Raw genomic sequence first — 12,638 nt, forward strand, 5'->3', positions numbered from 1 at the left:
CATTGTCAGGTCGCAGGAAACACCTTCACAGGTGTGAAGTCTAACCCGCTGTGGACTACTGAGACATTTCTTCCTACAATCAAGACCCTCAGCAGTACAAAAGATCAAGATGATTTTTCTAATGGACCTCCAGATGATGGTACTGGATGTGATTTACTTCATCATTCGCAACTCTATACGGATCGTCCTGCGCCCGCGCACCAAGCCCATTGATGGGGAGCTGGTGCTGATCACCGGAGCAGGTGGAGGTCTGGGTCAGATCTTTGCTCAGGAGTTCACCAAGCATGGGGCAGAGGTGGTGCTTTGGGACATCAACACCAGTTCCAACGAGCAGACAGCCAAGCTGGTGCGGGAGAAGGGGGGTAAGGCGTACACGTACACGGTGGATGTGACCGACAGGCATGATGTGTATCGCAACGCAGAGCTTGTGCGGAGGGATCTGGGCCGGGACGTTACAATGCTGGTGAACAACGCTGGAGTGGTGGCTGGGGAGCGCATGTTGGACTGTCCTGATGAAATGATAGAGAGGAGCATGAAAGTCAACTGCCATGCTCTCTTCTGGGTGAGAACTATTTCGTCTATATGACATTTGTTAAAGAGATATGAACAAATACACTTTAAGTGTTGAATCCCCCAGATGAAACCTCCTTAGGTTCAGACAGAATGTCCCGCTGCCATTGACTTAATAATTTGTCTCAATACCATTGAGTGAGTGGAAAATGGTGGCAAACGATCAAAACAGTCTGTAAGTCTGTGTAGCTTCATGTTTTATTAAAATATAATTCTGAAACCATTGTCAGAGTGGGGTTTAGCAGCAGATCATGTGTTACACAATCAAGACAATGTAAAACACTTCAGGGAATTCAGTCATTGTCTTGATTGGTTTGTATGAAAATTGAACACTTTTCTTGTTTTGGCAGAAACATCACAGCAGTGAGATTTTACTAAAATTATAAAGCTGCACACACAATGATTGGTTTGATTGTCTGCCATCTTTTTTCATTCTGTTTCCTTATTTGCACCAATTTTAACTTCACAAAATTAAATCTGCCTTTTTTTGCAGTTGGCACATTTTCTTAGTCGAACACAGACAATGATTCATCACTGCCTGAATTAAGACCTGGAAATAAAACTTTTCACAATACACAAGCTTTGCAGCATCAGATGTTGTACAGAGCAGGTTATTTTGCACAGTGTTATGTGTGACGTGTAAAATGTTTTGCGTTAATAGCTTTATCCCCTTCGCACTTTGGCCTATACTGTGGGTTTCCCACATAAATCCTCCTCAGGTGAAGCTGCTCGTGTAACATAAGCTTCCTTTGCATTGAGCAACATTTAAGTAAAAACTGTTTTCATGTACTAGTTGCCTCATAAGATCCTGCTGCAATCTAACAGAATGTGTGTGTGTGTGCCTCAGACAGTGAAAGCCTTCCTCCCTCAGATGAAGGCCCAGAATCATGGACACATCGTCACCATCGCCAGCGTCCTCGGTCTCTTCAGCACAGCTTGTGTCGAGGTGAACCATGGACATGGAAACACCGCACTGCAACACTAAGAAAACTACACTTTACAGACGTTCACACACTTCTCTGCTTAAGTAAACTAATCAAATTGTAAATCATTTTGTAAATGTCCCCCCCCAAATTTGTTTTTGTTTGAGACAGGATTACTGTGCCAGTAAGTTTGCAGCAGTGGGCTTCCACGAGTCTCTGGCCCATGAGCTGCTGGCTGACGAGGTTGATGGAGTGAAGACGACTCTCGTGTGCCCCTACATTGTAGACACTGGCATGTTTAGCGGCTGCAAGATACGGTATGCCAACAAAAAGAGCACCTTATCCAATCACAGCATGTCATTAAACTGTAAATCGGATAATTATAATTAGCAATTTAGACCGAAACTGGAATATATAACAAAATCCTAAATAAGTATGGTGGAAAAACTGCTCAACAGTAGCATTTGTGTTCCTGGTTTGCTTGTTCACTTTGGTAAATGGAGTGAATTCATAAAGCACTTTATCCAGTCTTTACGACCCCTCAAAGTGCTTCAAAGTACTGTTTAAAAATGTTCCCAAATTGGGTTCAATAAAATACTTCTTATCTTATTTATCTTAAAGAATACAAGTCATAATTTAATCCCAATTTCATTCACACCTCATTCATACAGAACAGTGCCACTTGCTCTAGGAAGTTCAAATTCTGTCACACAGACCGGGAGCAACTCGGGGTTAAGTATCTTGCCCAAGGGTACATGTTGACTGCAAGGGCTGGGATCAAACACACAACCTCCTGATTGAAAGACGACCGCAGTCCCTGGCAGTCACAGTCACTAGTTTAGATGCATAACAAGTCTTTCTATTATGACCCTGGGTTATTCTGTTGATATTCAAAATTAAAAATCCTGTCTATTACCATACACTTTGAATGCAACACAATGATAAGGGTATGTTGGTCTACGAGTGGATGCTTTGGTTTGTGTGTGCTTTGAAAGTGATGCATACTTACTGTTGGGGAAATATTTTCCTAGGCCCACAACTTTGACCCAGTTTATCAGTTTGTTCTGACCTCAGTGAGCACAGGCTGTGCTCTCAGTGTGTTGTCTCCCTATTCCTGCCTGTTGGCGTCAGCTGATAGGTGTTATTGTGCTTTGCCTGTTTTATCTTGTTATGCAGCATGTTGATGATTCTCTCAGAACCGGCTAAATACATGGGTCTGGGGTAGAGATCTTCAGAATTGGTTTGGCAACCGCTGTCAACTCGTGGCACACGACATGTCTTGTGAATTCTCCGGCCGAACTCCAAATAAACCATCAAAGTTCCTGCTCTCCCTGTGTCTCTCTGAGTTTCGTCTCCATTGCTTCAGAAGTTTCCATCACACTTACTCATCTGTGACCGCCTGTTTGTCCTTTGGTGCCACTAATAGGGAGGAGGTGGAACAGTTCCTCCTTTCCCCTCTGGACCCCCAGTACTGTGTGGAGCAGGCCATGAACGCCATCCTGGTGGACCAGCCCTTAGTGTGCATCCCTCGCCTCACATACCTGCCGTTCCTCTCCAGAGCGTGAGTACAGAGCTACACCTTCAGACCAATCAGAGACTATAAATAACTCTTAACACTGCTCAGCAGCTGATGTTCACGATGTTTGTTTCTTTTCAGATTGTTGCCATGGGAATCCAATGTGGTTACATATCGTTTCATGGGCTCTGACAAGTGCATGTACCCCTTCATTGAGGCTAGGAAGCAACTATTGTTGAATAACTCCGTTAAGGTTGAATAATTTCACATTAGTACTGTTAAGAAAACCTTTGTACAGAAGAGGATTAGGGCCAAATGTGAAAAATGTATTTCATTCTGAAGCCAATTTTGGAGTCAAAACCATTCAATTAAATAAGAATATCCTTCTGTTTGTGTGGACAACAGTGGGCCAAACTGCCCAGCTACATTAAGAACCTATTGGACCAATGTAATACTGAGGCCGAATGAAGCTGACTGTGAGCTTCAGAAGTGTACTAGATGACAACTCAGCCAAGTGATCATCAGCACCCACACATCAATGTTCAGATGGAATTTAGAGACAGTTCAAACAGATTTCTCCATAAACCTGCAAGATGAGCACTTAAAAGTGACTGGATGCTGGACTGGCCAAGGGGATGTGTCATTAACATCTGTCATTTAATAATGTACCAGGATATTGCGCTGTATTATGTTTACATTAAATGAAATGATTGAAAAACCACATCTCCAAACTCAGTGTGTGGCGAGTGCTTGTGATTTGTGTGCTTATTGTTACTCGTACATGACTCATAAATTAGCGAAAACCATGGTAAGGATGAATGAGGTGAAAAAGTGCCTTTTTCTACTTTTATCACAATTCCTAAAACAAAGGATTTTCTGGGGCCATTTTTAGAACAACTTATTTTAGCAATATCTAAAATAGTGTTGCCAATACTAATACCAGTAATATGCCAAATGCATACAAAATAACATGTTAAATAGTCAAATGCTGTTCAAAGCAATTCAAGCGAATCATCAAAAGGTTTATGCAAAATAAATATTGAATTGTCGCACAGCCTAACATTTACTTTTCGGTTTAATACTACCCATGTCAAGAAGGAAAAAAGATAAGAGAAGACTTAGTTTTGTGCAAGTAAGCACATCAGTTTATTACCATGGGGAGCGGAGAGAGAGAGAGAGAGAGAGAGAGAGGAAGCATCAGGGAAACATCGCTGCCACACAGCAGAGACAACGTCACATTACATCAAACGCTACATTTAGTAACCCAGCCCTACATGGTAATGTCAATAACACGTGTGGTTGTTTATGTAAAGCACTCTAGGAAAATCAACAGAGGTTCGCCAGCTGCACCCTAGACAAAGATGGGGTTGTGACCTTTATGAGAGCTAGTTTAAAGGACTACCTCAGCAGGGGATCAAACGTCAAATACTTAAAAACAAGAAGAAAGTTCTTACAGAGAGGAAACAAGTTCTAGGCTAAACAAAACAGAATTCACAGTTAGTCGCGTCTTTCCCCCCCCACCAAATAAACCCCAGACTCATTGGCTAGGATGCAGCTACTTTTTCTAAAAGCAAAAAAATAAATACTGTGTACAAATTAAACAAAATCAAGGGGAGGGACCTATTTTTCCTATCGATCTTGTTTAACATCTTGGAAAGGTGAATATGAACAGTGATGGTTTAGCGTCTACAGACCCGGAAGCTTCCTGTAAACGTCTAAAACTAAGAACACAGTGTCAGAGTTTTCTCTAGTGCTTTTACAGACCACTGATCATCTAAACAGTGCCGTCCAGAGTCTGTGTCAATGTGCTTGAGTTAGCCTGTTTCAGGTGCAAGTCACCTTCCATCTCCTGCTTGCCACACCTGAGGAGAATAAGTCACAGAGTCAGTGTTAACAGTTCATCTGACCCAAAATATGACTTTGATAGCTGTGTTTACGTGCACCTGTGTGTAGCATTTACATGTGCGCTGGGTCATGTTTTAAAGAATAGACAGCAACACCACCAAATCCAGCCTTAGACTGTGAGACGTGTTGAGTACCTACAACGATTGCCAGTTTAACACTGTGCTTTTCATACAAATGGTAAATGGTAAATGGACTGTACTTATATAGCGCTTTATCCAGTCTTTACGACCCCTCAAAGCGCTTTACATACTACATGTCATTCACCCATTCACACCCATTCATACAGAGCAGTACCACTTGCTCTAGGACCTAACATTCACACACCGTTGGCCATGCCATCGGGAGCAACTCACAAGCTACTTCTTTAATAACAGTAGAATACATTCTGGGTTATTAAGCAAGGGCTGTGTCTGGCTATCTTCAGAACATTAATAGATGATCTCCTAAGGTTCCCTGGGAAACATGCAGCACTTGGAAAATTGATAAGCAACATCTTCAGAGCAAACCATTTAATGCTGATTGAAGTGTTTACATGTAGCATTTTCTTGATTACTGATTCTGTTCATTAGCACGATGAAAGGTTTATGTTAAACAGCTATAAGTAGCCAGAGAGACAGTGTTGGTCACAGCTTACCGAGAGATTGGTCCATTTCCTGTCCTTTCATTTGACTGCTGGTCCAACTCCGAGAGCAACTTCAATATATTCAATGCAGCCTGAAGAGGTGAAGAACAGTAAAGGTTCAAGGTTATTGCATTGTCCCAAATTCCAGTACAAAAGGAAATAAAAGAAAACTCGGACAGCTATTATCGTAACACTTGCTTTGTTCTGTGCAAGAGCAGTAATTAGCTGTGGAAAAGGTAGGGCTTAATGATACGCTTGGCAGCATATGATGCACTGAGAACTAATCCGTCCAGCTTTGTCAACATTGGATGTTGTTATGGTGAGTGACCCTCTTGAAGCCCTTTGTTTCCAGCATTATCCTATTAGTGTGATATCCTGGCCCAATCTGAGGCCTCCAAACACCTCATCATTTCTCTCAATGTGATAACTTGCATTGTAAGTTTAGGGACATGCATTCTGGACATAGAATAGAAAAAGCTTTGTAAAGATAATAAATGGAAACAATACATTTCACACTTAGAAAAACACTCACCATATCATGACAGGATTCTACATCTTTCCCAATCCCATGACTGATGAGCGGAGGATGGGAGGAGCAGTTAATCAGGGACACAAACTCGTTCTTGTTGTTTTTGGGGAAATCTTTGTACTCCACCTGCAGAAAATACAATATTTCAATAAATCTCAACATGTTTTTGTCCAAATCAAATGCATGCACACTAAGAACTGTTGAAAGAACATCCATAACATTCATCTGGTTGTAACTTATACTTATATATATATATTCCAATTACTTTTGGTACTTTCTATTATATTCTATTTTATTTTGCCCTATTATCTCTTTTATTGTGTTGCACTGTTGGAGGAGCCTGTGACCTAAGAATGTCATTGTCATAACTACACCGTGGCTATGTACATATGACAATAAAAGCCTTCAATCTTGAATCTAAGGGCGTTACTGAACTCCCCGAAGTGGAACATGCCGTCAGTTACCTGCAGGTTCTGCACCGATGAAAGGAAGCCGAGCTGCTCTGAAGGCCTGGTGAGGGGTCCGTGGGGCAGTTGGTTCAGATTGTTCTTGTTCTGTAGGATAGTCTCAGCAGTCGGTGACGTCCCTGTGTAGAGCAGCTCGTTGGCAATAATAGCAGTGATGGTGGCCATGCCGGGGTTGGGTGCAGCTCGACTGTAGTCCTGGGACACTTGGCAGATTCCGACTGCCTGAGCCACTTCAGGGACCATGGGAAGGATACCGGCAGGAAGCTGCTGGTGGTGGTTCATGTAAGGCAGGCGGAAGTCCTGGTCCTTGGTCACTTCAAAAGGAAAAAGCACATTTATAAGCGCTGTATTATTGACTGAAATAAATGAATATGACCTCAGCTAAATATTTCAGTCCAGCAGATATGTTGACACTTACTCAATGTCCTCTCCTCTGCAGAGCCAGGTTCGAAGAAGGTCACTTTGCGCCCATCACCTGGTTTTTTCACTGGGGTCTAAACAATACAAAAGAATGTCACAAATGAAATCTTCCTTGTCTGCCAGGTTTATAATGATTGACAGGAGGCGAGGCAGTACCTTCTCATCAGTTTTCAGAGCCGGTTTAGGGGGCTGAGGCTGAGGCACTTTATATCCCAAGAGCTCCAGCATTTTCTCTGCTGCGTTCCTCTTGGCCACTTTTTTACTGGGCCCCATTCCCTCTGCAGTCTGACTGCACACCGTCACCTGTGGCAGAAAACATGCAGCAAAACACATGAAAAAGATGATTGGGGAGAAATCTACAAACAAAGCAGAGGATATCAGAGACAGTTGCAGAAGTTAAGGGAAGGCATCCGTTGCTGTTGAATCACCTGCATGACGAACTCCCGGCGCCGAGGCAGACCTCTCTCCGTCACCATGCTGTACTCCGGCTCCTTCTCCTTCTTGGCCTGCTGGATCTGAGCCAGGCGGCTGATGGGATTCATTCCCTGGCCATATTCTGGGCTGGTCTGCAGCTGTGGATGTGAGGTCAAAAGTCACTTAAAGGTATCATACTGTTTTTCATCCATATATTAGAGGTCTCAGATATATACAAACATCCCATAATCCCCTCTGTTTCAGCCCTGTTTCAAAAGTGCTGATTCTGTGTCTGTTACTTTAGATGAAAATAAGGAGCCACTCCCCTCAGAGATATTTGGTTAAAAAGAACACCATGGTGCTCTAGGAGGAGATTCAGGTGATAAGGTGTGGGGGGGGGGGTACCTTGGTTGGTATTGGCTAATGGTTACACAAGGCAAAAACATTTATCAGCTTATTTTCAGACAGGTTTTTATATAAATGGATTAGGACAAAAAGTGAGTGAATCTTTTCTCCTGAAACTTTCAGAATCTCTTTCCACAGAGGGGACACATGTTTATGTAGAAAAGACATGAAAAAGTGGATTTTGCATAATAGGTGACCTTTAATGAAGTTTTTAGGGTCCGTTCGTGATTTTCCGTATTGCTGCTCACAGCTCCCTTTACCTTGATGATGGATTTGGTTTTCTTTTTGATGCGTGGCAGTGTCTTTTCCACACTGGGTATATGTGGTAGCCTTTTCAACTCTCCCAGCACCGATGCTGCTGCCAACTTCTTGGCAATCTTTTTACTCTTTCCTTCACCCTCTCCAGTGAACTCCCCGACTGCAACGCGCACTATAAAACTCTTCATATGGGGGGGGCCGTCTTCTTTTAAAACCTGAAAAACAACAGTGACAAACTATGATGGAGAGGAGCATTCATGTTCTACATTTAAACTTGATAAGAAACAGGGCTAGGTCAAACATCTTGTCGACGTATCACTAAACTGATGCTCAAATGTATTTCATTTAGGTAATCACCTCAAAGTTGACAGGTAAGTTGCGTTTAAGTGCAATTTCAAACACTTGGCTGATTTCTGATTTGTTGAGGTTCTCCTCCTCAGGCTCTCCATTCATCTGTTAGGAGCAGAAAGCATATTAAAGAAAGAAAAGCCATTCAAGTCTAAATCCAATTTCTTTGTAGCACTTTTTAATGCCGGGTTTCTGCTTCCTTTTCTCACCTCTGGTAACTCTTGCAGTATTGGCTCTTTGTATAAAACGTTCAGGGCCTTGGCAGCAGCCTCATGTTTGGCCAACTGCCGCGTGCGTCCCTTTCCAATAAACTGCTGGCCTCCGATGGAAAGCTCCATGTGGTATAGCATTGGTCCCACTGGAGGAAATGGGTAATAATACCTGCACACACAAAATTAAAATGCAACCATTTTTGTATTATCTCACAAACATACCATCAGGAGAAGAATTGAAGATATTTCCTTATTTTCAAAAAAAGGACAACTCACTGTTGCATAGGGCGCTGGTAAGGTCCTGGAGCCCGGACGTTGTAATTGAAGTTTGGAGGTCTCATCCCAGGATACGGGTCAACAGGTTTATACATAGGCTTTTTACCAAGCTTCATACATAGTGCATTTAACTCCATGGTATGTGTCATGCCATCTGCTGAAAGGCAAACACAGATAAAACAACAAGTTAGAAAACTATTACTGCATGGTGCTAACAAACATTACAAAGAGTGCAACAGGGCCAGTGGGAGGAGCCCACCTGGGTTCTTGCCTGTGTTGCGGGGCGTCCTCATGGTAGGTTTGGGAAGTGTTGTCTCAGCGAGGGCAGATTCAGCAGCCGAGTGCTGGGCTTTCTTGATGCTGGTCCCCTCTGCCTCCCAGTGCTGCTCTCCCAGTGTGAGCCTCACTGAGAAAATCTGGCAGATGCAGAGATACAATAGATGTGTGTTCATTGGCACCGCCATGTGACAAAGAAGACAACGGCATCGTTTGTTTGTTAGAATGACTCTCAAAGTACCTTAGAGTGAGCTGGCCCTTGCTCACACAGCAGCTTATACTCAGGTTGAATCTTATTGAAACGGGCTAACTCATTCACCAAACACATGGGGGTCTTCTCTTTAGGGTTTGCCATGTTAGATACTGTGAGAAAACAAAAAAGGTTTAGAATACTCATAACTGAGCAAATGGACATGATCATAAACACAAAAACCGACTGCTGGGACACACAGGGCTTTATTAACATTTGAAAACTAAAATCATAAAAACTTTAAGATTTCCAAAGCACTGGTGGCATACAGAGACTTTTATACAGTAAAATATGGGTTTGAAATACAAAGTAGCAATCAAATATATGATTATAGTGGCTAAACAAAGGGTACGTATACCTGTGTGTAATATATACCTTGCTGCTACATCTTCAGAACTGTTACAGGATTTTGTGTAATTATTATTATTTTTAAATCTTTAATATGTTTCTTATGCATGCTTCTTAGTTAACATTAAGCTGTCTTTGGCTCTTTTCTGCTCTAACAAATGTAAATGTCCCCTCTGTGGGACGAATAAAGGTATTCTGATTCTGATAACTGTGACAAAAAAAATATATATATGACAACAAAAAACAATAATCTTGTAAAAACAGATATATTAAACAAACCTGTGTTGTTATTGTAGGGGGTGGCTGAGCCGGCAGGGAGAGCGGAGCTCCTCATTGGCTGGCCTGCGCTCTCCGAGGGCAGAGTGTCGGCAGCACAGTGGATGCTGTAGCCGAGCTGAGGCTGCCCCAGCTGCAGGGGGGCAGAGGCAGCAGGGATGGGACTTGTGGGACACTGAAACTGGAGCTGGGACATCCTTGTACAGGTAAAGTAGGACGAGGTCAGGATAAGAACTTTGAAGTGCAGCAAAGGTGAATGCCAGAGGTGAAAGGAACTGTTGATTGAGGAGGTGTGGATGTAAGCTCTGCCTGGGAAATGAAGGAAAATGAGGATATGAGATCATTAGGTAAGATGTACCAATTATTAAGTTTGAAGAAAATAACACTTGCTTGTCATTTTTCACATATACTGGAGTCCTTAGCTCCTGATGGGCAAGCCAAAGAGTTCTCACTGGGCCGGCTGCCCATCACAGGACTGACAAACCATAACATTTACCTCTATGAACAATTGTTTCTAGTTCACCGAACCTGGTGTGAGAGGGAACCCAAGCAGAGATGGGACAACATGCAGCATTAGCACAGAAAGGCCCCGGCTAGTCAGCTTTGAAACCAGACCCTCCTGCCGTCAGGCAACACCTCTAACCACTGACCTTCACACATAGCTTTTGCAAGTTAAGTTCAACTACGCACTTTCAAATTATTGTGATCGTTAAACTGAAACAGGCCCATATCATTTAATACAATGATCAACATTTGAAAGGATTAGGAGAATGTGGGTCATGCAGGTAAGAATTAAGAGACCATAATCCACTGACGTCATTTTCTGGACCGCTTGGCTATAGTCTGAGAGCCAATTATTACCCAGCTTATGATACATGCAGTATATAAGCCTTCCTTTGATACAGTCAATTCCTTTACTGTACAATATAAAACATATTCAAAATAAAGTTTAATTTGAGTTCCGTTTTCTGCACTAATACAAATAAAATACACAATATTTCTATCATTACTCTTTCTGCAAATATTGCACATATATAATCAATTTGTGGCAATTGTGAAATAATTCATTTTGAGTATTTGTTTACCCTGTGACTATTACACCAACATTAATAATACATTTCATTTATATAGCACACTTTAAAAACAATGTCATCTCAAGGTGTTTCACAATGCTATAAGGAGAAAATAATAAAACAAATAAAATAAAAATATATCTAAGGAGCATATTGAATAACATATGGTTGTATTAATTAAAAAAAAAAGGTTAGAATCAAAAATAATAAAAATGACATTAAGGTACAATTAATTTAAGTATTGCTACAGGATAGGATGATAACTGCTGAATGCCTCTCACAAATGTGTTTCCACAACATTCATGAAGGTCTCTGAGAACTGTATTGGTCCTTACAAATGCACATACAGATTTGAGTGAAGTCCCAACACAGGTAGACACCCCGAATGCCAACATCATAGAGGCAACTGTATTGATCAGCCCAGGACCACCAAACAATGAAATGTGACGTGTGGACAGATGGAACCCGACGCTAAACCCACCACTGTCACTGGGTTATATTAAGTCCTCATTAACATTGGTTGCTGTACATTAGCTGCCAATTAAAGATGGTACTGATCCACACACTTTGTAATGATGTTGTAACAGAGTTGGGTGGTGTCCATCAGAGTGGGTGTTGTCGGACCTTGGAGCCTCGGGTTTAATCTTATCTAACCAAAATGACCATGCACTGATTTTAACCAATGCAAATAAACTATATTATTAGTATGAAGTCAACTTGAACATTTCCTAGATGTTTAAAGAAGAGTAGCTGGTAAACTAGCTAGCTAGCAGCTTTCACTGCCAGCAGATATGCAAACAAGAGAATGTCTTTCCCAACAATGCGATTGCATATTTCCTGATGAAGTGTCCATAAGTATGAAAGTCTCCAAAAAGAAGACATTATTGTCAGCAGGACATTAACAAGTGTTTAATTTAACCAGGCCGATTATGCAAGTTTCCCCAGAGGACCACGTTAGCCAACTAGCTTACAGTTGCAGGGATGGGCAAAATAGCACACTTCTTTAAAACATATCCTAAATGGCAGATGCAATGGTGCCCTCTGAAAGATGTGAACCCAACACATTAGTAGCAGCACTTGACACTATTGTATAAGATAGGTACAGATCAAATAAATCACAGGGAGTCTGGGAATAGCCGGCGAAAATGCTATCTGGCTAGCTAGCTAAGCCCGACCCTAGATAAGTCACTGCACAAAATAAACCTCACCTCGTCGCTCCTTGGTTCGGGTTTTAAATTACTCCATAGTATACGTTGATTTACTAACGTTTGCTTTTGCTAGTGGCAGGTTTCAAGAGTCAGTTTAAGTTGTTTTTGTATCAAAAAGCGGGCGGTGAGTAGGTGGACATTGGGAGAACAGGGCAAACACTAAAGAGAATGGCCCAATCTTCATTCTCTCCTCAGGAAGTGACGTTGACAGAGAGGAAGTACTTCCAAAATAAGGCAGGATTTACTGGACAGTGAGCACGATTGAGCAGTGAAGGTGAATCAAGTTTTACATTTTAACATAAGTGCAAACTGATCAACTCAAAACACAAAGTATCGCTTGTT

The 12,638-nt window shown here is 41.9% G+C and overlaps 2 protein-coding genes across 5 annotated transcripts; one reads left to right on the top strand and one right to left on the bottom strand.

The window, feature by feature from the left end:
* The first annotated feature begins 1 nt into the window (after window position 1).
* LOC117548106 (retinol dehydrogenase 10-A) lies at window positions 2-3,726 on the top strand. Its single transcript, XM_034219139.1, has 5 exons — window positions 2-562; window positions 1,418-1,516; window positions 1,665-1,810; window positions 2,920-3,054; window positions 3,151-3,726. Exons 1-5 carry the CDS (start codon window positions 110-112, stop codon window positions 3,269-3,271), a joined length of 954 nt encoding a protein of 317 aa, XP_034075030.1. The 5' UTR covers window positions 2-109; the 3' UTR covers window positions 3,272-3,726.
* Window positions 3,727-4,127: 401 nt separating this feature from the next.
* On the bottom strand, window positions 4,128-12,505 carry stau1 (staufen double-stranded RNA binding protein 1). 4 transcript variants are annotated; one of them, XM_034219109.1, is made up of 15 exons: window positions 12,297-12,505; window positions 10,019-10,324; window positions 9,383-9,504; window positions 9,137-9,281; window positions 8,866-9,019; window positions 8,587-8,758; window positions 8,387-8,482; window positions 8,032-8,244; window positions 7,381-7,524; window positions 7,109-7,255; window positions 6,951-7,026; window positions 6,530-6,846; window positions 6,069-6,191; window positions 5,549-5,628; window positions 4,128-4,871 (listed from the first exon to the last, which is right to left on the bottom strand). In XM_034219109.1, the coding sequence occupies exons 2-15, from the start codon at window positions 10,209-10,211 to the stop codon at window positions 4,784-4,786; spliced, it is 2,070 nt and encodes a 689-aa protein (XP_034075000.1). In that variant the 5' UTR covers window positions 10,212-10,324; window positions 12,297-12,505; the 3' UTR covers window positions 4,128-4,783. The 4 variants fall into 4 exon arrangements, with proteins under 4 accessions (XP_034075000.1, XP_034074999.1, XP_034074996.1 ...); XM_034219108.1 differs by having other exon boundaries at window positions 8,866-9,022; XM_034219105.1 differs by having other exon boundaries at window positions 8,866-9,022; window positions 9,125-9,281.
* Between the last annotated feature and the right edge of the window lie 133 nt (window positions 12,506-12,638).

The sequence above is a fragment of the Gymnodraco acuticeps genome, unplaced genomic scaffold (genome assembly GCF_902827175.1).
Source record: "Gymnodraco acuticeps unplaced genomic scaffold, fGymAcu1.1, whole genome shotgun sequence".
NCBI lineage: Eukaryota > Metazoa > Chordata > Actinopteri > Perciformes > Bathydraconidae > Gymnodraco > Gymnodraco acuticeps.

Bases quoted from the DNA above. Each gene is read 5' to 3' on its own strand.
- stau1 (XM_034219105.1), bottom strand. From the start codon at position 10,211: ATGTCCCAGCTCCAGTTTCAGTGTCCCACAAGTCCCATCCCTGCTGCC. The intron at 8,759-8,865 runs GTGAGTTGTCCT...TTGTGTGTGCAG, and splicing joins TACCAGCGCCCTATGCAACA to GTATTATTACCCATTTCCTC. The intron at 6,847-6,950 runs GTAAGTGTCAAC...TTCCTTTTGAAG, and splicing joins TGCAGAGGAGAGGACATTGA to TGACCAAGGACCAGGACTTC.
- LOC117548106 (XM_034219139.1), top strand. From the start codon at position 110: ATGATTTTTCTAATGGACCTCCAGATGATGGTACTGGATGTGATTTAC. The intron at 563-1,417 runs GTGAGAACTATT...TGTGTGCCTCAG, and splicing joins ACTGCCATGCTCTCTTCTGG to ACAGTGAAAGCCTTCCTCCC. The intron at 1,811-2,919 runs GTATGCCAACAA...TGCCACTAATAG, and splicing joins TTTAGCGGCTGCAAGATACG to GGAGGAGGTGGAACAGTTCC.